The 25087-nt window shown below is 41.3% G+C and overlaps 1 protein-coding gene across 3 annotated transcripts; it reads left to right on the forward strand.

Annotated features, from left to right (window-relative positions):
* The first annotated feature begins 3196 nt into the window (after positions 1-3196).
* On the forward strand, positions 3197-24672 carry LOC5570534 (vigilin). Of its 3 annotated transcripts, none has more exons than XM_021840756.1 (5): positions 3197-3284; positions 9514-9599; positions 15765-15845; positions 20374-22599; positions 22671-24672. In XM_021840756.1, exons 3-5 carry the CDS (start codon positions 15830-15832, stop codon positions 24167-24169), a joined length of 3741 nt encoding a protein of 1246 aa, XP_021696448.1. In that variant the 5' UTR covers positions 3197-3284; positions 9514-9599; positions 15765-15829; the 3' UTR covers positions 24170-24672. The 3 variants fall into 3 exon arrangements, with proteins under 3 accessions (XP_021696448.1, XP_021696449.1, XP_001659185.1); XM_021840757.1 differs by lacking the exon at positions 3197-3284 and adding an exon at positions 3362-3401; XM_001659135.2 differs by lacking the exon at positions 3197-3284 and adding an exon at positions 9041-9147.
* The last annotated feature ends 415 nt before the right edge of the window (positions 24673-25087 follow it).

Raw genomic sequence — 25087 nt, forward strand, 5'->3', positions numbered from 1 at the left:
ATACAGCTGATAGACAACACTTGCACTTTCTCACTGCTCTTTGTTAGTTTTTGGTAAACTTATGATTCTCAAGCCATTTCAATGCTTTAAACTTGAATTGGTAAATACCTATTTGTCATATGGTCTACCCATTTATTTAACTGTCAATTTTATAGTTACCTAACAGGAAAAAATTGCCTACATTCTGATTGAAGAAAACTTTGTTTCTATGTAGTTTCGTTCTTAAGAAATTTTGTTTATGAACTTATAAATTTGTAAATATATGGTTCAAACAGCTCATCCTAGCAATATTTGATCATGTTAAGGAACGAAAAATGAGCGTATTGAAAAATATTGTAGGATTGGATCTTATTGATCGCTCTTTTCAAATATACTTTGTTTGAAAGCTGGAATAACTAATCGGGTTTTCATTATTTGTTTTCATAAACAGTGAAAAATGTCCTGGAAAACTGACTCCATTTTAAAAATTTCATATTTTTGAGATAATTTGAATCCGGTTCGACAAGTCATGATGAGTCTTGAGTCATGATTTTTAAACGAAAAGGCACACTCAAGATAATAGCTCCCTTAAATATATGTGCAATTGCATATACAGTGCTCAATTTTTGCTTTTCATTAGATTTATTTGCCCCACATACTCATCATATTCTCATCGAATACTTTCTATCTGAGTAACATTGAAAGTATGTGCGAGATTTACTTATGTGTATTCCATACCACATGGTATAAACGAAGATGGCCGCCGAAGAAGTGTTACATCGTTTGCTCTCGATAACTTGAAGGTATTTATTCAAATAGATATCGTTTAAAAAACATTTAAAATGATAATTCATCAAAATATAACGTCTGCGCAGGTGTGGAAATACTTTTCAATCAACTACAACGACTGCGGGTTTTTGGAAACAGCTAGCAAAGAAGGATGGAACTTTAGCGAGAGCAAATTGAACGAGGTGTCGTAAAACTATTTATTTCCTAATATTTTTTACAGATAATATGCATTGAACTTTGGAGTAACGAAAAATGTTTCTGTGTAACAATGTTTCCAATATAACTGATTAACAGAACAAAATTGTGTACCATGTGTTTTATGTAAGAAGAAACATTTGAAACACCTTAAATTAATCAAGGTAGAACAATATATTCCATTGAGACATCCCCTGAAAAGTATGTGCCCGGTCTATGGATTGTATGTGCAGACATCATTATTTCAATGAGAATAAAGATTGGCGATCATTCATTGATTTCGCACATACTTTGCATATGCAAACCCCCATTGCAAAAATCCATGTAGGTTTGCACATGAATCAAATGAAGACATTATCTTGAGTGCATGTATGGCAAATCTTTGCATTTTTTTCAAAATTGACCATAGATCAGGAACTAAAGAAAAGTACATCCTAAAAGTTACCAGAATTGAAGTTTATAAAGTTTCTTTCTTAAAAATATTTTATTCAAAAATTTTCGCGGGTCCGGGCATAGGTTTTCCAGCTTCTTCTTTATGAATTTCCCCAATGGTGGAAAATTTTGTGGAAAACTTTTTCCAGTTCATATTTTTTTGGATTTCTGAGAAAATATGCTTAAATTTTCATATAAAAACTTTGTTTCTACAATGTTTCGTTCTTGAGTTATGATTTTTCAAAGAAAAGTCTTATATGGCACATCTGGACATTTTTCACAAAATTGGCCATAACTCAAAAACGAAAAAAAGTGCATTCCAAAAATTTCAGTGATAAAAGCTAATAAAATTACCTTCTCGAAAATTTTTTTTTTTGAAAATTTTCCACGAGTTCGGGCATAGTTTTTCCGGCTTTTCTTTACGAATTTTCCCAACGGTGGAAAATTTTGTGGAAAACTTTTTTCAGTTCATTTTTTTAGGATTTTTGAGAAAATTTGCTTAAATTTTCATATAAAAGTTTTGTTTCTACGATGCTTCGTTCTTGAGTTATGATTTTTCAAAGTAAGTAGTGTCAAGGGAAAACAAAAAATTTCCACCTGAGTTTTCCGAAAAAATAGGCGACCCTGAATTTTTCTCAATTTTTTTTATTCATATCTCCATGAGCCCTGCCTGTGGAAAAAGATTCATGAAAATCTGAGACCCTTCGGCCCAAACCCGTACGGTAATAAAAAAAAATCCCCAAATCCAAAAGATGCGTGTAATTTGGAACTAATTTTCACAAAACTATGATTGAAGGATACAATCTTCATATAATTTAAAAATAATTGTATGATATAATTATACCGTAAGGACGCCATTCACCGCTCATTTAACAGCATTTCAACACATTAAATTCTGTCAAAAATCGGTTTTTCGATATTTTTCGCAACCTTTTGCGCTAGACGCAAGATAAAACTTTTGTTTTTGTAGGAAAGAAGTTGAAATGTGAACAACGTATAATGGTACCGAATAACACATATGCCTACAGATGTATCGTAGGGCGCCATTCACCGCTCATCCTAAGTATGAGGCTCTATATACACAACTAGTTGGAATTAATTTACTTGCTGGTTGTTATCTATGTACTATAGTACAACAACGTATAGCGTGGCAGCTAAGAAGCATTTTTCGATCTGCTATAATAAAATCATTGTTCAACTCATGTTTACCGCCTTAAACAGCCTTAAATTATTATTTTTAAATAGTATATAATATTAAATCATATGAACTTCATTCTGACACAATCCATTCGGGTATACTAATACATGTTGATGATTTTTATCGCGAAAATTTGTTCAGATTTTTCAAAATAACTCAATAAGCGGTGAATGGAGCATGAGCGGTGAATGGCGTCCTTACGGTATAATATGTAATTAAAAATAAAAACTACTTTAAAAATCGAAGTTTATTAGTTATTTTAGGCAAATAAATCGTAAGAAGCTATTTTCAATTTGCTTATCAACGGATAAACACACATAATAATAATTTTGATTTGAAAACTTGAAAATTGAATTTGTATCTAGAATAGTTTAAAATGCTTCAGACATAATCTGTGCTTCAGAAGTATTTCAAAGCTCGTTTTCCATTAAAAACCAAGTGCAAAAAAAAATTGATCCAACCTTTTTCTCTGCGTGCACATTTAAAAAGCTCTGCTCGCGCGAAAGCTCCCTGCCGTCGCTTGAAACCCGCTCGCCTAGCGGTAATTTTCCTCCCGCCAGACTGACAGTTCGGCATAACGGTAACGTTCCACCTTCGCTTCCACGACGGCAAAAACTTTGTTCTGTCTGTCTCTGGTCTGGTCTGCCTTGACTTCGCTGTCGTCAACTTCTCATTCACTAACTTGGAGTCGGTACGTTCGGTTGTGTTTTTCTCAAGTGCAATCATTATTCTCTCCCTCTCTCTGAATCTCTGCGCCTTCGCCGAGGTGGCACTTTTTCATATTCATCGCAGTGTGGTGTGCTTAAAGGTGGAAAAATGGTCGAAAAAACGGGGGTTTTCTGCACGGCCGGTGCCGGATTACGGCGGAAGTGTGATTTGTGTCGCGAGGCACTTCCGGTTGCGTAGTTTTCCGCCCGTGGTGGACCGCGGTTCGTGTTGGAAAAGTGATTTTTCACCACCGGGAAAGTGCGGACCATTCCGGAAAACCATATTGCAGTGATAAATCGGGTTTCGGAAAGGATGGACGAGGGGAAGGGCGAGGGGCGGTTCGGTGCGTGCTCGTGTGTGTGTGCGTGAGAGGAGAACCGTTTATCGTCGTCGGATCCGCGGTCGGTTTTAGTAGTAGTGGAGGAGAGGTCCCGTTTTTTTTGCCGTCAGGGGCGGGCAAGATAAATGGCTGGCGAAGACGAAGGAGCACATCAGGCAGAGTGTTGTCCGAAAACAAGGAATAAGAAGAAAGTTCTCTGTGACTGCTCGTTTGCCGTCGTCATCGTCGCAGTCGGCCGTCGTTTCTGTCCGTCGCCTTGGCAATGTGTTGGTCATTCGCTGCCGATGAGCATGTAGGGGAGAAGTGTTACCAGCTGAGTTTGTTTTTCATATCGGTTTGTTGGACATTGGGAAAACATGAATATTTTCAGGTCATTCTTCTGACTGGTAAAAACCTTTTTTTGTGTTAAGTATTCATACAACTTTCTATGACTCGAGTTTCAAAGGACCATCGAATTAGCACCTTTCATTTCTCTCCCTTGTTCGATATTCTGCATCTCGATTATTCTCGCATAACTTTTTAAAGCACCCTAGACGAATTCCATAAGATCAACGCCTAGAGGTATGCAACGCCTTATAAATGTTACGCAATTAACTTAATTTTGTTCGATTTATACTCTACTATCAAAGTAACCCCAAAACAGAAAACCGACTTTTGATTATATGAAAAATTATACATCCATTTCAAAATAAATCTTATGGCAATCTATCAACTGCAATCGATAGCTTGGATGCCATTACTTGTCTTGAAAATATAGTTTGTATTTGAAACAGCATGCACAAATATTCAAGTTTTCTTAAAAAAAAAATATCAAAGTTACTCCGTTTACGGTGCATACTTTTTGAAATCGCATCATATGCTTTGAATGATTATTCCTAATAAATCCGGAATAATGGGCGAAATTGATGCATATAAACTTAAACAATATATTAGAATATTCAGGATAGGATTTTGTTGACTCCACTAGAAATAAAAAGATTAGGAAAAATTCAAAAACGATTTGGACAAACAAGTAGAATGCTATCCTCTTGCTTAAATTCCTAACGATTTTTATCGTGACTTCCAACTGTAACTAAAGCTTTCTCAACGAAGTTTAAGGCTAGGTTCGAATGTAATTTATATATCTGCAGAATAAGTAAGAGAACTTATAATTTAAATGTTTACTTTGAAAACGGCTCTAACGATCACACTGCAGGGCTTAAGAACTTTAGAGATCTCTAACATGTAAAAAAGACCAAAGAGAGACCATACAGGAACTGAAAAGAGTCCGAAAATGGATCAAACAGAAGCAGGAAATAAGAACGTAAGCGTAATAGGAACCAGAAGGTAAGAGTTTGATTCTTCATCAAAGAATCAGGCCAGACATTTCTTTTTGTAATTGAGAATTCAGGTATTTTCCCAAAGATTTAGAGATTATTCCGAAGATTTCTCCAGGAGTTCATTAAATGATAATTTTCCGTAGAATTCCTCCAAGACTACTCGTAAGCAAGTGCTCCAAGATTTTTGTTTCGGATATCTCAATAATATAGTCTCGATTTTTCTAAGGATAACCACCTAAGAGGATCCATCAGGAATCTCTCCAAAGATTCTTTTAGATGTTTTTCAAGGAAGTCTTAAGTCTGCAAGGATTGTATTCGGTGATTTTTCCATCGATTTCCTTAGTATATTCTCCAAAATTTACTCCATAAAACTTTTGAAAGATCTCCTAGAGCAACAACTGTAGAATTGAGTTGAAAGATTGATGAAAAATATTTGGAGGATCTCCTAGTATAATCTTTGGGAAAAAATCGCTAATCCATGAAGAAATTACTGGAGGTAGTATCGTTGGAGTGCTCAAGGATTTTCAGGAGAAAATTCTGCAGAAAATCTTCTAAGCATCCTTCGAAAAATCACTGGAATAATTTCTGGGAGAATTGGTAGAGAAATCTTTAAAGAGATTCCTGTATGAGTCCCTGAAAGTATTCAAGATGAAATCTCTGGACAAATCTCTAGACGATTTTTTGAAGTTTTTCCTCGAGGAATGTGAGAAGAATTTCGTCTACTTCCATTAAAAATGGAGACTTTTTAGTGACTTGCATTAAATTAAAGACCAGCCCTACACTTTTTTTTCAACTCAAAACTGTCAAGTAAATCTGTATGTTCAACAACTTGAATATTAAAACATGAACAGAATAAGCATAATCTGAATTAAGGTGCTCATGCTTAAATGCATTTTGTTGTTGACAAATAAGCTCCAACAACAACGAATTCAACCTGTTAACGTATAAAATCTACAAAGACATATAAAATATTAAATAAAATATTAGTTACATTAATTCAAATTCAAAATTGGTTAACGCTCATAAGCAGTTTGAAGCATTTTTGAACGTTATAAGAACATCAAAAATATCCAGTCTATTTTAAAGCTTCAAAATGTGGAATAATGTTCCCACAAGACAATGGCCCCTGGGCCCCCACATTTGTGAATCCGGCCCTGCTTGTGCAAAAACATTTAAAAAGGGTTCAATAAGCCATTTCACGAGACGTTTCGGAACAGCTGATCGTCGCAACGGTGTCAATCTACAGGCGACCAGGGATTTTGTTTTGAAAAAATCCAGCGTGATTTTTAACAACGCCTCATCTTACCAAAATGGGACATGGAGAAAATGACAAAAAAGAGATCTTAAAATGTTCGTTACTGCAACATTACACCTAATTTTTGTATCATCTACCTCTTTATTACACATATCCATCTATCTATACAAATGAAAATGGAATTGTGTTTGTATGTCACGAAATAACTTGAGAACGAATCCATGGATTTGCCTGTTTGTTTTTTTTTCACAGGTAGGTTCATGAAGTGTTCCGACGTGTTAGTGTGTACAAAAAGTCGAAGAACTTCACCGGAAATTTGAGAAAAAATATATTATCAAACAACCAACTTCGGGACAAAACAAAGTTTGTATGAAAAGCTACGCTAGAAATGCACAGTCATCAACCATCATCATCGCGGAAAACTGATGACGATGAAGGTTTTCTCCGAGGTCTCCCGTCATTTGACCAGCTTCGTCATTCAGGCCCATTCTGGCACTCTAAATCCAGAAAAGTACTGGGATGTGTTCGTCCCCAAAGCAGAGGTATGAACAAAACTAGAGATGAATCGTATATTACCCAGGCCAAATATCAACAAAGTTGAGATTTTGCCAAATTTGTAGTCTGCCGAATAATGAATACTAAACTGTACTAAAAGACCTATATAACATTGAGGGAATTTCTCATCTCGCTCTCTTTTGATTGTAACAGTGCAATACTGCTAAAATATTGCTTTGATACTTTTGGCAAGTTTTTCACTATAGAGAACAATAAAGACAGCGTCTTTGGCTAGCGTTTCGTACAAAAACTGCAACAAATGAGGGAAATGTGGCTTAGTTATTGATTGAAGAGAAAGTAAACATAGAACCTCTTAATGTCCCTTTGAAAAGTTACTCAAGAATTCTGTTATTTGGCCGAATATTGATAAATTATACCGCAAATATGAAACAAATCTATTATTCCAATATTTTTAAAACTATTTGATATGCATTAAAGTTTAACTTGGTTTAACTTTTAAAGAATTTGTTCGATAGCAATTTCTCAAAAATTCCACCGGAGTTTCACCAGGAATTGCACCGAAGTTCTTCCATAAATTCTTCCGGAGCTCCTATAGAAATTCCTCTAGATTTGATCCAGCAATTCCTCAGTAGTTCCTTTGCAGCTCCACCGGGAATTTCGCGGATTTCTTCAATAGCAATTACCTTGGAATTCAGGAGTTCCTCTAGCAATCGCTCCCGAATTCATCCACGAATCCTCCGGAATTCATCTATGATTTTATTTAGATCTTTTTTTGGCATTACGTCCTACAGAGCCTGCTCCTCAGCTAAATATTTTTCAGATATCCTCCAGGAATTTTTTTAAGAGTTCCTTCTGTAAGTCCTTCGGGATTATTCCCCCATGTTTTCTTCATGGTTTCTCCAGTAATTACTCGGGAGTTCCTCCAGTGATTCCTTCGGAGTTCCTCCAGGAATTCCTTCGGAGTACCTCCAGAAATTCTTCCGGAAGAGCAAGGAATTCGTCTTTATTTTCAATGAGAATTCTTTCAGACTTCCTCCATGTTATACTCCAGAGTTCCTCCGTGAAATCGTTCGTTCGTTGAGAGTTCGTTTGGGAATTTCTTCAGAGTTGATCTGAAAATTTATACAGAGTTCCTTAGGGCTGTGCACAATATGCATTTATCGGTATCGGCGATAAAATTTTGATTCAATATCGGTATCGGTGATATATCGGATTTGAAATTATCGGTATTGAACCGATATCCGATTATTTTGAAAAAATGGATGTAAAAGCAAAATCGATAATTTTCCACATCAACTTTTGCATTATGTAGTGCATTTCTTGAATTTTGTGATTACGACATGCAATTCTCAGAGGACATCTAGAATTCCATTGAATCAGTTTCATTTGTTCAATATAATTAATGAAAATAATTCTGATTATCGGATCGGCAAATGTTTTATCGATATCGGAAAATATCGGGTCATGAGATATCGGATATCGTATCAATAATATAGGTCCGATAAAGTCTATATTATCGATAATATCGATAATTGCACAGCCCTAGAGTTCCTCTAGGAATTTTCCGCACTTTCCCAGGAATTCTTTCGTAATATCTCTATACATTCCTTCCTCCAACAATTCCTCTGGAGCTCCATCGGAAATTTTTCAGCAGTTCTTCCGGAAAAGTCTCCAGAGCTCCGACGGGAATTCTTTCGAAGCTCCGTCGGGAATTCCTTCGTAGTTCATCCAGAAACTCCTTCGGAATTCCTTAGAAGCTTGACCGGAAATTCCTCAGAAGTTCCTTCCAGAATTTCTCCGAAGTTCTTCCAGGGATTCCACCATAATTTCTAAGGAAAAATCAGCCGATTTGACTACTATTTGGTCTTGGAGTAATTCTGAATCACATTGCAGGACTAATATTAAAGATCGCATCTTGAAGTTTTTGTACTGCTACGGATATTCAAGCCGTACTAATGATTTAAGAACCGTTAATAATTTCAGCTACGTTAAAATTCATTAAATTTAGTGAACTTAGTCTAAAATCCCTCACCAAAGCTCACCTGGCAACACTTTCCGCGCGAGCTGCGGAATGCGTTTTCCAACATATTGCGGTGAATAATAGCAGAGAACATCGAAGCAAACTTTACGGTCCGTCGTATGTAACCACACCGCAGCTCCTTTCGTCGTCGTTGTCGTCGTTTAATCCGTGTGTGAACTCGCCCAGTTCGTATGTTTAATGCTCTCCGTTGTCGCGTCGTATACGTATTGGTGTCTCGCGACTCACGTCGGTATTGTCATTCGCGTGATACAGAAAAATAAATCAGTGAAATTCTCCGCTCGTTTATGAGATTAGTAGTGCGTATTTTGACAGCGAGCGATTGTCGGAAAGCGGAAAAACGTGTTTCTCTGATTTTCCTAGTCGTCCTTTTTTCGGGTGGATTAGCTTTCTTAATGCTACAGAATCGAGGCTCACGATGATTTCCAATCATAGTAAACCTTGATTTTGTAGCATTAGTCTGGCAATTCTAATCCAGTTTAGTGAAGACAGTGACCCTTTTATGTGCCATTTTTTCGTGACCACCTCGCGCGGAGGACCTTTCACCAAACTCAATCAGAGATAGAGGGAGAGAAAGTGGCAGAAGAAAAACAAGTTCGGGATCAGACAGAAGAAGCTAAATATTTTGTTTTTTTTTCTTCTCTCGTTTCCTTTTCGGTCACTGCACCTTGACTGGTCTGGTGGGCACTGCTTATTTTCGGTACCGTTCGGATCTGTGCTGGCTGACGCGCAATTACCCCACAGAACACGGCAAGCCAAGTGCATTCAAGCTGGAGTCTCTAACGAGGACAAATCTCATCTAGACCCGGATCTTTGGCATATACAGTACAGTAAGTATTGACATTTTTAATATTTGATAAAAAGTGATATGAGCAAAGTGGCATGGCATCATCAAGTGAAGCAAAATCACAGTGATAGTTTGTAATCGTCGGATCGAAACGTTGGATAAAAAAACAAAGGTGAAAGTCCTAGCAGCATCATTCGTCATCCTAATTTCATTTATGAAACGCTATGAATCTGTTTTGGATTAAAGTTGTAGTTAATAAAAACAAGAAAATTAAATTTTTCTTGTTATAATCGTCAATCTTTGAGTACTGTGCGCAAAAAAGCAATCAGCAATGGTTTATCAAATGTAACGATATCGATTCACATGGCTTCATTGCCGTTAGACCTTGAATCAACCCATTTTCATCGCTGGATCATCCAAGCCAAATCATTCAATAAGTCTCCAGTAGGCAATGCATCACTGCGACGTCATTATCTACGCGCGAGTTCGAAGGATGGCAGCACTGAAAAATTATATAGCTGCGAAAAAGGCGAACGAAACGAAGGCACATCGGCAAAAACTGTCGACGTGGGATCTTGTGGCTGTATGCTTTTGCTGCCCCAACGGACTCTCACGTCGTGTATTTATAACCGCAAATGACCGGTTCCCTCGAATCGTCTGTCTAATCAGACTTGCATTGGCATTTCCCGGCGTGGCGCACGTAGTCTACGACCGAAAGTTTCGCCAACTAATATACCCGCAGACGCCTCTCAATAGATGAGTGGGAAGGTCACAGGCGTTACCTTGTGCCTGCCACCACAGGGAATCCAAATCGAGGTAAAAGACCTCAAATGAAACATATACACTCGCAGCAAAGTAGAGCGTGGAATCGAACAGGAATGTCAATGGATCGCACCTCGTCGCCATCGAACGAGTCAAATTTGTTCCAACTGTCTCGACTTACCGGGGGATCATCAAATTAACGACGTTTTCATTCACCGACAAACGCTCATTAACCTTCCGGGACACTACGGTCAGGCTGCACAGGAGTAAACGAACCTACGGCTGAAGCCGACAATGACACGTCGATAGTGATTACGTGATGTTTTTGTTTTTCCCTTTTTCCTGTGCGCCACTTTCTGTACTGGTGCGCCCGGCATGCGAACACACTCAAACAGTTGCAAAAGCGAAATACGACTTTGTATGTGGAATGCGAAACGCGGATGTTTCGGAGTCGCTCGATCAGGTTGAACCAGAAGGGATCAAGTAGACGATATGAAATGCGGATAAAAAATCAAAACAGACAACCCGCAGATACCGTTCTTGGAATATTGAATTACATGCCAAGAGGAAACTTGAAGCTTTTCGCTTGGCCGGGAGCCGTCCATCTCATGATAAACCGGTCGATCACCGGTGGGCTGACGGCTTATCAGTTCCATGGAACGCATGCTTATCAGTTCGAAATGGTAGTAACGCGGCCCGTTTCTTGCCTCATTACTATGTTGGCTCTGCTGACTCGGCGCAGCTCATTATCTGTTTGCAAGTGTGAAACACTCGATACGGCACTGGTCTGACGGGTAGAGAAGCAGAAATGTACGAAGGTATATGAGCCCGATGACGACAACCCCATTCGCTGTGGTGGCTGCTTCTAAAAACGAACCGAAAATGATTGGTTGCTGAATAGAAGATTGTTCTGTGCCGCGTGCATGAGGTGCACCAGTCAATGGCGATCAACAGGGTGTAACATGCACGACTGGTAATAAAATGTTACACTTTATGACGTTATGGGCAGTTTGACGACGAAGTATGCGGCGGCTCCATTTAATCTCTGATACGGTTCAAGCGAATTTAGTGAAACGTGTAACACGTTCTGACTTGAAAGAAGAAGTGTCTATATTCTTGAGATTGATATAATCCAATCCAATTATTTTTAACATTGTTGGATATCAGAATTTCTTAATTCGATTTATTCAAATTGTTGATTGGATGCCCGTCCTACCTTCGTCAGTATCGAATGGTGACTGAGAAACACTGACTTTGTAGGCAATGAGCCTTATACGACATGGAGGCACTGCAGAACGAAATACCGCACAACAATTGATTATGGCTATGGATTGGATCAATAGCAATTCTGTTTAAGGCGCTCAGTCACGAGTGTTTATCAGATAATAGCGTCAAAAACGCGCAAATCTCAGGAATCGCCAATGCAATGATTTTGAACTGCAGAAGCCTGCCACCAAGCAGTTAAAAGTTTGGTGTTGATATGCGGGTTCAAATCAAGGAAGGACGCAGACGTTAGAATCCGACTTTTATCAAAGCTTGAGTCCTAATAAGCTGAAAACATCAACCATGATTACCGAGTGCTAACGACTTCGAATCTTAAGCACAACATAGCGTTGATGGAAACAAAAACGATTTCTTCCTTGGGTCCAAGCGATTTGGGACTCTAGGAAACATTCAAACGATCTGGTGATTTTGCAGCTAACGGCAAAACACCCCATTCTCTCTGTGGACATTGTGGCTCGATGCATTTCGTGATGGATTGTCAATTGTCTAAGCATTTTGCAAACAGTTTTGAAAGTCGGGCTAAAAAGAAGGCTACTGTGGTTGCTTCGCTACAGACACCAGCCACGAAGTTCAGTGGCCGCAGGAAAGAAGTAAATCTAAACCATGCAACAGGTCTGCTGTCCAAATCGGTTCATTATGGTCATCTTCGACCTCAACATGGACTGAGCTACAATTCAATTACGGTTTTGACATCGTCATCAGCCGTCAAACATCGCCAAGCATCAGGAGAATCTATCACCTATCGGATAACCATTGGACACAATAAACGGTAGGTCTGCTACATCACATTAGTTGAATATTTGAACCGCATCCATCGTTATAGTCAAGAAACGTATCTAAGAACAAGCCGCCTGTGCCGATTACTCCGATTACTGCCATCTTTCAACACCGGAAAAGATTTTCATCAAGCTGTCTGATAGTAGTTTTCAGCATAATCGATCTGTCTACCTACTTACAGCTAGAGATGGAGGACAAATCCAAAAAGTTGTTATCCATCGAAATGCGTCCATTGTGACTTATTCCGGCTTATTTTTATGATAAGAAATTTTGTTGCACAGCAAGACGCTCGAGGAACACAACCGTGATGTCGACCGACGCCGATACATTCCGTTAGGTGACGTTAGGAGTAGTTCAGAGAATCCGAATCAGAGAAACGACTGGTACGACGTCGAATGCGATCAGTTGAAGAATGAGAAGAATGCAGCATGCGCACGAGTGCGAACGAGGCACAGTTCAAACAAGCACGGAACAGACAATACTCGATCTTCCAAAAAAAAAGAAGTGCTTGCTGGCGAACGAAATCGCGAAGTGATGGAGGAGCTGTTCCGCTTTAATAACTCTCGGAAGTTTTACGAGAAGCTGAACAGCTCGCGCAAAGGCTTTGTGCCACAAGTTATGAACGTGAGGTGGTCGAAAGGTGGCGGCAGCTCTACGACGAGCACCTTAATGGTGATGTGGTTAGTAGTAAAGGTAGCACGGTAATAACTTTTTGAGCACGCACGGAGGACGACAGATTTCCGCCTCCAGATCTCCAAGAGGTAGAAACAGAGATGAGACGGTTGAAAAACAACAAAGCCGCTGGAGTAGACCAACTTCCGAGCGAGTTGCTAAAATACGGTGGTGATGCACTGGCAAGAGCGCTGCTCTGGATTATTTCCAAGATTTGGGAGGAGGAAGTATTAACAGAAGTGTGGATGGAAGGTGTCATGTGGCCCATCTACAAAAAGGACGGCAAGTTGGATTGCGCCAATTATCGTACGATCATAATTGTAAGCCTGTAAGGTACTCTCCCAAACTTTATTTCGTCGTCTATCATCAATTGCTAGAGAATTCGTTGGGCAATATCAGGCAGGATTTATAAGCTAATGTACAACAACGGACCAGATGTTCGCCATCCTCCAGGTGTTGCAGAAATGCCGCGAATACAATGCATCCACACATCATTTGTTCATCAATTTTAAATCAGTCTATGATACAATCGATCGCAATCAGCTATAGCAGATTATGCACGAATACGGTTTCCCGGACAAAGTGATAAGATTGATCAAGGCGATAATGGAGCGAGTGATGTGCGTAGTCCAAGTATTAAGAACATTTTGAATCTCGCAGAGGATTACGGCAATGTGATGGTCTTTCGTGTTTACTGTTCAACATTGCGTTAGAAAGTGTGATAAGAAGAGCGAAGATATACACTAGTGGCACGATCTTCAGAAAGTCAGGTTTGGCTGAAGACAAGATATTGTAACACGGAACTTTGGGACGATAGCGCATACGTACATTCGACTAACGGCTGAAGCTAGTCGAATCGGATTGAACATCAATGCATCGAAGACGAAGTACATGATACTACCTCGAGTTCATATTGACAGTGATGAAATCGAGGTGGTTGAAGAATTCGCCGACAACGTCACCAGCAGAGAAATTTCGAGAAGCATCGTTGCTGGAAATCGTGCCTACTTTGGACTCCGCAGAACTCTTCGATCGAGTAAAGTTCGCCATCGCACGAAGTAAACCATCTACGAGACGCTATCCTATGGGCACGGAACATTGGCCCTACGTGCAGAGGATCAACGAGCCCTTGGTGTTTTCGAACGGAAGTTGTTGCGGACCATCTACGGTAGAGTGTAAATGGAAGACAGAACATTGAGAAGGCGGATGAACCATGAATTTCACCAGCTGCTGGAAGAGTACAACATGACTTGTCAAGGAAGCAGTGTGGATCCTTGCTGATGCAAACATGAACGAAAAAGCGCTTCGATTAATCTGGCAGTCGACAAGAATCTGTTAGAACTTGATGGCTTCGAACTACGGAATTTTAGAACCATTTTTGGGAGTATGCAAGAGATCCAAGAATAAATCATGAGCTTTCCCAACTATACAATGGATCCCGTATTTTAAATCGAGCTTAATTTGAAAGGTGCGTTAGGCAAACGTCAGTAACTAGCAACATCTTTAATGTCGTTAAAAGGCCATTATTTGAACTACGCTGGCGAAACATCGAGCAAGACGTCAAATAGACCATTGATTACATAATTTTACATCTTATCAAAAATGACACTCATGCATCCAAAGTAACGCCAAGTGATTTTGGAACTCACAAAAAACTGACATCTACAAACGCTTCAGCATTTGAACGCATTATCAGTAGCGGTCGACAATCACATCCGATCGAAAGCTGCTATCACTAGAGCGGTTTTGGTAATTCTCGAAACAATCATAATGTGAACTCAGTGATTGGACGCATGCGCGATATGGCGATTATAACTTGCCCGACGCACCATTTTAAAACGCATGCAGTCAGTACAACGAGGTGCTTCATCATCATGACGTCCGCCACTTATCAAATGCGTATCGTTTCGCCTCACAAAGCGCAAGTAACCGGCGGTACGGAAAGCAAGAGATGAGCAATGCAAACATTCTTTCTCTCGTGCTTCGCAGTAACTTTGGTTTTTTTCTAGCTAGTGGAACCTGTTCGAGGGGGACATGTGGATTAGCTCATGATTTTCCCCGCTTCTTGAACTGTTGTTGCTGCCCGAAACACAAGTATGTATCGGATTCCTGCTGCCCACATAGCTGGATCTTGACCGTTTCGCATGTTGTTCTTCCCCACTGATTGGGGGAGCCTCGCACTAGTCCACCTCGCTAGCGCGAACGTCGATTAACTAGCTGTAATAGGTCCAATCTACATTTTTTACTTGTTCTCTGGGTTGCTCGATCTCAACGAGTTATTCTGGTCTTTTAACCATCTCGTCGATCCGCTAGAGAGCCGCTGTCGCACTCACACACATTCGTGTGCGACTTTGAGCCATCGCTACCTACATGTATGCGCGTCCAGATATGACGGGATTGCACGTCTTGTCCGCTTTCTTTAGCTTGCTGTTCGCATGTGAGCTGTTGTTGCTTTTGTTGATACACTCATCTGGGTGAGTGCCACGTGTTGTTTGGCGTGGATCGCTGTTCGTGGAGGGAGCACACGAAATCTATCCATTCGTCGCGATCGGGGTATGGGTGTGGCGAAGGATACGATGATGATGATGATGTCGACGACGACCACTCAAGCTCAAACTAGAACCATGGCGTAGAGCAAGTTCATTGACCTTGTAACACGTTGGATCTATTTTAATTGAAGATGTGTTTTTTTTGTTTCTCTCTTTCTCCACAGTGTTACTGTAAAGACTTGCTACGAAACAGGACTTTTCTCTTCAAGCAGTAAAACAAGCAGCAGTGATGGAGGATTCAACAGGTTTGTTCAATTTTGTGTAACGGTTTGATTTCCAAGGGTTAAGGTAATTTTGTGGATAGCTGTTTTGGACATTTAACTAGTTTGGTAACCTATCTCGTATAGTTAAGAAACGTGTTCTATATTCTTCTGTAACAAAAGTAGGTAAAGTAGGCCATGCACGTGCCTCTAATCTTTGACCATAACTCAAGCTCACTTCTTAGATATCTCCGTGATATCAAGATCAAGAGAATGTTTCCCAAACAGAAAGCTCTACGCTCATCAGCAATTGATTGCTTTTGTCTCACATCAACACCTTCAGTAATTCAGAAAGCGGAACGAATGCATAAATGATCTTTAAAACTATTAACTTAACGGAATACTTGTCGATAAACGTCAATATTCGTGCCTGGTAAGCATCTCTCGATGCTGGAGTAGCTGTCTCCGGATGCAGCTCGGTTTCCGGAAATTCTGCCATTTAGACGGTCGTAGAAGCTGTGGAGATGGCACGGAAATAAGAAAAGAGGAAACTGCTACTGTGGAGTTACTCATGGAGGTAAAAATGCTATTAACAATTTCAGCTGGTCTGCAAGTACAGATTGGAGACTCTCGAGTATCTTCGTAAGATTGTGTGAAGCTACTCGCAGACTCGGACCTCAGCTTGACTCTTAGGAATGCCATGTATGACGAAGTATTGAAGCTCAGGCATCTCCGGGACGTAAAGATTGTCCATTTCACGGATGACGTGGTTTTCGTAGTCATCAAGAAATCAATAGAGGAAGTTGAAATACTTACAACGGTGACAGCAGATGTCTCGAAGGAATGAGACTAGAAGCCTATGATAGATCGTTACAAGACCGAAGTGGTAATGCTAAGCAACCAAAAGCAAAGCAGCATACGAGAATTTCGAGTGGACAGTGCATGAGTACAACATCGTCTCAAAGCGGGAAGTAAAACATCTGGGAGTGGTAATGGATGATCAACTGAACTTCAACAGCTATGTCGATTATGCATGTGGGAGGGCAGCAAGAATTCTTAGTTCTTCGTTGGGTAACTAGCAAATCGAAAGCCATCCTTTAACCCCAATTGACGACCCGAACTCGGCATCCCACTGGCCAACTTGAGAGTTGCGCAATGGCAACAAATTACCACAGGAAAACTAAGCATAATGAACAAGCACATGAGCGACTAGAATGAGTTATCACATCGAAAGCCGTGCAATACCCCAGCAAGATTCAGCCGTCAAAGGATAGGTTGAGTTTTCGATGCGGCATCGTTAAAATGGCGTCGTTCAAACTAGGATAGAAAGAGAGTGGGATATTTTGTCAGTCCAGTGAGTTTTTCATAGAATCGTTTAATATTTTTAATAAGATTCCTCCAGGATTATCTCCAAGAATCACTCCATGAACTTTTTCAAGGATTGGTCCGAGAATTCCTCAGAGATTCTTCTAGGTATTTTTCAAGCGATTTCTTATTATGTTTCTTCAGAGATTTCTCCAGAAATTCTTCCAGAGACTTTTCCAGAAAAATATCTACTGGGATTCTTGCAGAGATGTCTCCAAGGATTTCTCCAGGGGTTGCACTAGGATAACTTCTTTTAAGATTACTCCAGTTATTTCTCCAGAAATCCCTTCGAGGATGCATACAGTGTATTCCACAGGTAGTCCTCTCGAAATTCCTCCAGGAATTATTCCGGAGATTGCTTCAGAGATTCTCAACGGATTGCTCTAGAGATTCTACCAGGAATTCCTGAAGGGATTCCATCAGGAATTTCTCCTGGGATTTTACAAGTAATTACTTCAAGAATTCCTAAAGGGATTCCTCAAGAGCTTTCATTCTTTCTAGATATAGCTTAAGCAAAATCGCTACAGGAAGTGATTTAAGGATTTTACAACTACACAACTATTTTAACAAAACCTCCAGGGATTAACCTAGAAGTTTAGCTAGAGATTTGTTCTGGGCCTGAAAAATTACCTTCGGGGATCTTTTCATGAATTCCTCTAGACATTCTTCCAGAGATTCCATCATGAATTCCTCCAGGAATTTTGTCAAAAATAATCCCAAGGATTTCTTCAAGCATTTTTGCTGAAACTCTTCCATGAAGATTTTTTTTTGAGAATCCGTAGATAAATTCCTGTAGAAATACTTGGCAGCAATCTTCCCATGAACCGAACCGATTTAGATGTTTGGTTTGAACCTTGCAACTTGTGTTGAACTGCAAACGGGCTTCGTCTCTGTACCAGTGTATCAAACCGAACACGGTACATGTGTACTTCGGTTCAAACTTTGGTTCAAACTTGGGTTCAAATAATGACACAAAGCAGGCAGACATGGAACGGTTGAAATCCACGCAGATAAATTTCTACGATCATATATGGAACTTTTTGGTTCAAATCGCAAGACCCTTGAGTCTTGAATAAATGTTTCATTTAAGCAGATCAACTAAAATCAATACTTTAAATAACATTTAGCGGTAACTTAATGAAAAAAACAAAGATTTTACTATATCAAACAACAAGACACGATAAGTAGAAATTGATAATCGTGGATATCAACAATTTTCTGTCTGTCGGTTTGTGTCATCGTTCTGAACCTTGGATGCAGCCGAAGATTTGCACCAAAATTTGAACCGCGGTTACAATCGAGGACCAAATGGACCGGTTTTCGAACCGGCGTTTGCACCGATGTTCACTTTACACATGTTTGGGTTTAGGGTTCAGTTTCAAGCGTTTCGGTTTGCTCACGAAAACAGAGTACAAGGAGAGTATGAAACCGTCTAAACCAACGAACACCGAACACGTTCGTTTGGGAAGACTGCTTGGGAGGATTTCAGGAGCAATTCCAAGAGGAGCCTATGGAAAAAATATTAAGAATTCCCTGTAGGATTTACGGAGGAATCCCTAAAAGAAATTCTGGTAAACAATCCTGGAGGAATCTCTGCAAAACAATCCCTGGAGAAACTCTTGTCGGTGTTTTTGGAGGAATACCCTGGAAAATCTCTGGAGAAAATCACTAGGGCAACTTTTGGAGTAACCTCTAAGGGTAATTCCAGGGCTTTTATCAGAAAAATCTACATGGGATTTCCCCGGGATTTCTCCAGGTTCTCACCAGCGAAATCTCTACAGTCATGCTTTCTACAGTGGATTCTCTAGGGATTCCTCCAAAGTTGCCTTCACGAGTCCTTCAGTAATTAACTTAGAGAATCCTTTCTACAGAAGTTAAATGAAATAAATAAAGACTGCGTAGCTGAAAAGCATGTTCCAGGGATTTCTTCAGGAATTTCTCCAGAGATTTCTTCGGGAATCCCTCCATAGGCTCATGCAAGAATTTTTCCAGGATTTTCTCCAGAGATTTCACCGAGGATTCCTTTAGAGATTACTCCAGATTTTTTAAGAGGTTTCTCCATGGATTGCTCAAGGAATCCCTCCAGGAACTTATCCAGAGATTTCTCAAAAAACTACTTCAGGAAAGGAGTACCAGCAGAATCTTGAAAAAAATCAGAGTGGAACCCTGAAGGACTTCTTGTTCTTTTGATGAAACCCTTGGAGGAATTCATTCTGGGTCATTTTGGAGACCCAGAACAAATTTATGGACAAATTTCAAAGGGATTACCTGGAAAAATCATAAGAATAATTCATGTAGTGAATTTAGCTTGGATAATTCCTGAAGAAAATTCATGGGGAATCTCTATAGGAATTTATGAAGCTATTTCTTGTAGCATCTCCGGGAGAATGCCTGGAGCAATCTCTAGAGAAAATCTCAGAAATAATTCATAGAAAAATATCGAGAGAACTACTTCAGAAATTTTCTCCAGTGATTTCTCCAGAAATTTCTCAAGTAGTTCTCTGAAGTAATCCTTTAAGAAATTGCCGTAGTATAACCTGGAGACAGCCTTGAGAACATATCTGCAAAAAGAGAAAGATTTTCCTAGAGAAATTCTTAGGAGCTTCAGGAAGAATTTTTGGAGGAATATAAGGAGATATCACTTGAAGAATCTCAGAAGGAGTGATGACTCCTGGAAAAGATTCCTGAGTATTGCATTGATTTGATAAAGATTTTATTGGATTAATGTATGGTGGAATCGTTGCAGGCATTTCGGCAGAAACTCCTAGCAAAATCGGAAATATCCCTGCATAAATTCCTAGAATAATCCTTGGAGGAACCACATGAGGAACTCCTGGCGAAATTCCTCTGAAGGTATTTCTGAAGGTTTATTGGAACCGGTCTAGAAAACCTGGTACCGGAAAAAGTTCGTCATGGAGGAATCTAATGGGTTTCGGAAGGAATCGATAATACATTCAATGGACGATATTCTGGAATAAATTCTAAAAACCATGAGTTACAGTCAACTGGTCTTATGCTAAATGACTTAATGCCAATAGAGGTAGCTATTTTGAACTGATAATATGGAAGGCAAGAAACGCAACAATGGAAAACTCATATTATTAGTTCTTAGTTTTATGTATTTTAGGCCAGTAAACATCCACAAAACTATCCTGACTGCAAATTAAAAACAATTAACTAATAGATTCACCTTCATTCTCTTCCGCAGTAGTTGACCAGCAGCCCAGCAACTCCGCGTACGAGAACAACGTTGCCTCGACGCCGGCTCCGACCCCGTGCTACGATGATCTGTTCCCGGCCCTGCCGGAGAGCGCCCCACCGCGCTTCAACAATCCGACCCTGTCGGCGGCCACGCAGAGTATGCGCGTCGGCAGCTCGGTCGTGACGCAGGTCTTCATCGTGCCGTCCGGCGAGCGCAAGTACGACTCGGACAAGTTTGGCGAGGGCGAATCGTTGCGCACCTGCCAGAACATCATGAAGGAAACCAACGCCCATATCGAGATCTCGAGTGGCAAGGACCAATCGTTGACCTTCCTGGTGACTGGCAAGCCGAACGAGGTGATCGAGGCCCGCCGTAAGATTTTGGTGCACTTCCAAACTCAGGCGAGCAAGTCGATCAGCATTCCGCGGGAGCACCACCGCTGGATCCTCGGCAAGAAGGGCGACCGGCTGCGCGATCTGGAGAAGAACACCGCCACCAAGATCGTTGTGCCGCGCATCAACGACGAGTCGGACATCATCACCATCTCCGGTACCAAGGAAGGCATCGAGAAGGCCGAACATGAAATCCGTACCACGTCTGATGAGCAGTCGCGTAAGGCCTTCGAGCGGGTTAACATCCCCAAGATTTACCATCCGTTCATCATGGGACCCCACAACGACAACGTCAGCAAGATGATGGAGGAAACCGGAGCGAAGATCAACATTCCGCCGCCGTCCGTCCAAAAGGATGAGATCATCATCACCGGCGAGAAGGAAGGTGTACTCCAGGCAAAGGCACGCATCGAAGCCATCAGTAAGGAGATGGAAAAGAAGTGTACCAGCGTCGGCGTTGAGGTTCCCCGTGCTCAGCATAAGTACATCGTTGGTCCCAAGGGTTCCACCATCCAGGAAATCTTGGCGATGACCGGTGTATCGGTTGAGATGCCGGCTAGTGACTCTCCCAACGATACCATCACTCTGCGCGGCCCCCAGGACAAGCTCGGAAATGCTTTGAGCGTTGTGTACCAGAAGGCGAACTCTGTTCGCACGACTACGCTCGAGTGTCCCCAGTGGATTCATAAGTATATCATTGGACGCGAGGGTGGCCATATCAAGGAATTCACCGCTCAGTATCCCAACGTACACGTGGAGTTCAACGAAGACAAGATCAAGATCGAAGGCCTACCGGAACAGGTGGATGCTTCTTCGGAAGCGCTGGAGAAAATGGTCAAGGATTACACTGGACGTCTAACCTTCACCGAAATGGTGGTTGATCCGATCTACTGCAAGCACATCATCGGTAAGAACGGAGCCAACATCAACCGTATGAAGGAGGAATACGAGGTCTTGATCAACATCGACGAGAAGGACTTGAAACCGATCCGCATCGAAGGACCGGCCGACGGTGTTGAGAAGGCCAAGCAGGAGCTGCTTGAAAAGATAGCGAAACTGGAAAACGAAAAGGAAGAGTCGATCGTGATCGATCATCGTCTGTTCAAGACGATCATCGGAGCGAAAGGCGAAACGATTCGGGAAATCCGTGACAAGCATAACCAGGTGCAGATTATCTTCCCCGGAGCTACCGACAAGTCGGACATTGTCAAGATCCGTGGTCCGCGTGACGATGTGGATAAGTGTCACAAGTATCTGACGAAGTACGTTAAGGAGCTGCAGAAGAACTCCTTCGTAATGGAAGTCCCAATCTTCAAGCAATTCCACAAGTACATTATCGGCAAGGGTGGTGCCAACATCAAGAAGATTCGTGATGAGACTCAAACGAAAATCGATCTTCCAGCAGAGGGTGACAAGAACGAGATGATTGTCATCACTGGCAAGAAGGACAACGTTAAGGAGGCTCGCAATCGCATTCTGAAGATCCAGGAGGAACTTTCCAACATCATCACCGAGGATATTCAGATCCCACCCAAGTACTACAATTCGTTGATCGGATCTGGTGGCAAGCTGATTTCCTCGATTATGGAAGAGTGCGGTGGGGTTTCGATCAAGTTCCCAAGTCCGGAGTCCAACAGCGACAAGGTGGCCATCCGTGGCCCGAAGGAAGATGTCGAACGAGCTAAGCAACAGCTGCTCGAGCTGACCAATGAGAAGGAGCTCTCTTCCTTCTCTGCCGAGGTTCGTGCCAAACCGCAGCACCATAAGTTCCTCATCGGTAAGAACGGCGCTTCCATCAAGAAGATCCGGGACCAAACCGGTGCTCGTATTGTCTTCCCGGGTAAGTTTGCTCACTCACAACATAATTTCGAACTGTTTTCGACTAATAACCCTTTCCCTTTTCCTTTCCAGGTTACAACGACGAGGACAAGGAGGCCATCATCATCATCGGCAAGAAGGAAGGTGTCGAAGAGGCCAAGGCCCAGTTGGAGTCGATTATCAAGAACATCGATAACATTGTTGAAGATGAGATTAGCGTGGAGCCGAGGCACCATAAGCATTTCGTGGCTCGCCGTGGCGAGGTGCTGCACCGTATTTCGGAGGAGTGCGGTGGCGTGATGATTTCCTTCCCCCGCTCGGGAGTGGACAGCGATCGGGTTACGCTGAAGGGTGCCAAGGAGTGCATTGAGGCGGCCAAGGCTCGCATCCTGGAGATCGTCGATGATTTGGAGCAGATGGTTACGATCGAGTGTATCATTCCGGCTCATAACCATCGCATTGTTATGGGTAAGGGTGGTTCCAAGGTGCAAGGAATTACATCGGAGTTTGATGTGAACATTAAGTTCCCGGAACGAGACGCGCCGGAAGCGTTCGTTGAAGGGCAACAAAATGGCGATGCAAATGGAGCGGAGCCCATTAAGACGACCGATATTATCAAGATTAGTGGTCGCAAAGAGAAGTGCGAAAAGGCAAAGGAAGCTTTGTTGGCTTTGGTCCCGGTCACTGAGGAGATTAACGTTGCATTTGATCTGCACAGATCGTTGATTGGCCAGAAGGGTCGTGATGTCAAGGAGTTGATGAATACGTACGATGTCCACATTGAGCTGTCTCCACAGGATCAGAAGCTGGACATCATCAAGGTCACTGGTGCCAGAGCGAATATCGAAGAAGCCAAGATTGCAATTGCCAAGCGAATCGAAGAGCTCGAGGCTGATCGCAAGGATCGTGAACTGCGTTCATTTGAAGTCAAGGTCGAAATCGATCCGGAATACCATCCCAAGATCATCGGTCGTCGTGGTTTCGTCGTTAATAAGATTCGTGCCACCCATGGAGTGCAGATTTCGTTCCCGAAGCAAGATGACCCTCAGAACAACATCATCACCATCCAAGGATACGAAAGTAACGCCCATGCTGCCAAGGATGAAATCTTAGGAATTGTCAACGAGCTTAACTCGATGCACCGCGAGGAAGTATCCATTGATGAACGCGTCCACCGTCGTTTCATCGGCTTCAAGGGACGTCGTGTCAAGGAGATCAAGGAAATGTTCAAGGTGGAAATCAGCTTCCCACGTCCGGAAGATAAGGATCAGTCGCTTATCGTTATTGCTGGTAACAATCAGGACGACGTTGAAGCTTGTCGTGATCATCTGCTCAACTTGGAGGAAGAATTCCTCCAGGACGTTGTTACCGCTGCACCACCGCAGCAAACCACTTTCACCCAGTTCCTGGAGGACTCAATGAGCAATCGCGAGGCCACCAAGAAGGGCTTTGTCGTTCAAGGTGCCCCATGGGAACGCAAGACTCCCAACACTCAATCGCAGGAGGACTTCCCAGATTTCGGTCTTGGATCGGCTCCAGCTGAACAAGCTCCCCAGGCTCCAATCGCTTCGGCCTGGAATGCGCGCCACTAAATGGCGGCCTCACATTACACTCACACAGCAATCTAGAACGGAGAGAGAGAGACAACAAGAGAGAAGTCAATTTTCCTCCTTCAATAATAAGAACCACACAATAATCTACAATTGTAATAGCAGCGACCGGTTTCGTGTCTGACTACAGAAAAAACTACTTCTCAAACTAATGCATCTATTAAGGGCTCGTTATTTTTGATCTCTCGCTCTCTCATACGCTTTTTTGTGAAAAAGCAAACCCCCCTTTTTCCACCAGTCTGAAGGAATGGAGAAATGATAAAACTAACAATTGAGTGAAGCAAATTTATACACAACTAAGACAAATATCATTGTTCGTTTTTTTATTATTTTTTTTCTGGTTCTACGTTATTTTTTCGCTAATACCAATATTGCGGGAATACAATACAAGACTAGTGCAAGTTGTACATAAAAAAAAGAAGATGCAGATAACGAGTAACAAAACAAGGAATTTTGATTCTTAGAGGAAGTTAAAGAAGAAAAAACGAAAAGAGAAACGTAAAACTGTGCAAACAAATGAATCCACACTACTACTTGCAGGACTAGATGAGACGAGGGAAAATTTATATTAAATTTCAAACGGTAGAAACCTCACCATTTAATTGTGTATGAAACATTATTATAACAAAATAATATATTTAAAAGTTTTGTATTTAGACAAAAAACGATTGATGTTTTTCTACTTGGACCTGTTACAAGAAAGCCCTTTTTCTTTCCCCCATTACGCTTTTCGTATGAGTCCTTCCAAATTGTGTAACGCGAGTCTGCATGGAGAAAACGCAGTCATTAGAAGTAACCTGTTATATGCCTATTTATTTATTTAGTTGGTGTTACATCAATTAATTTGATAAAACCTCGTTAACGATGTTACGCCAATTTACTCGGTCCATGGCTGAGTCT

Source organism: Aedes aegypti, chromosome 2, assembly GCF_002204515.2.
Source record: "Aedes aegypti strain LVP_AGWG chromosome 2, AaegL5.0 Primary Assembly, whole genome shotgun sequence".
Classification (NCBI taxonomy): domain Eukaryota; kingdom Metazoa; phylum Arthropoda; class Insecta; order Diptera; family Culicidae; genus Aedes; species Aedes aegypti.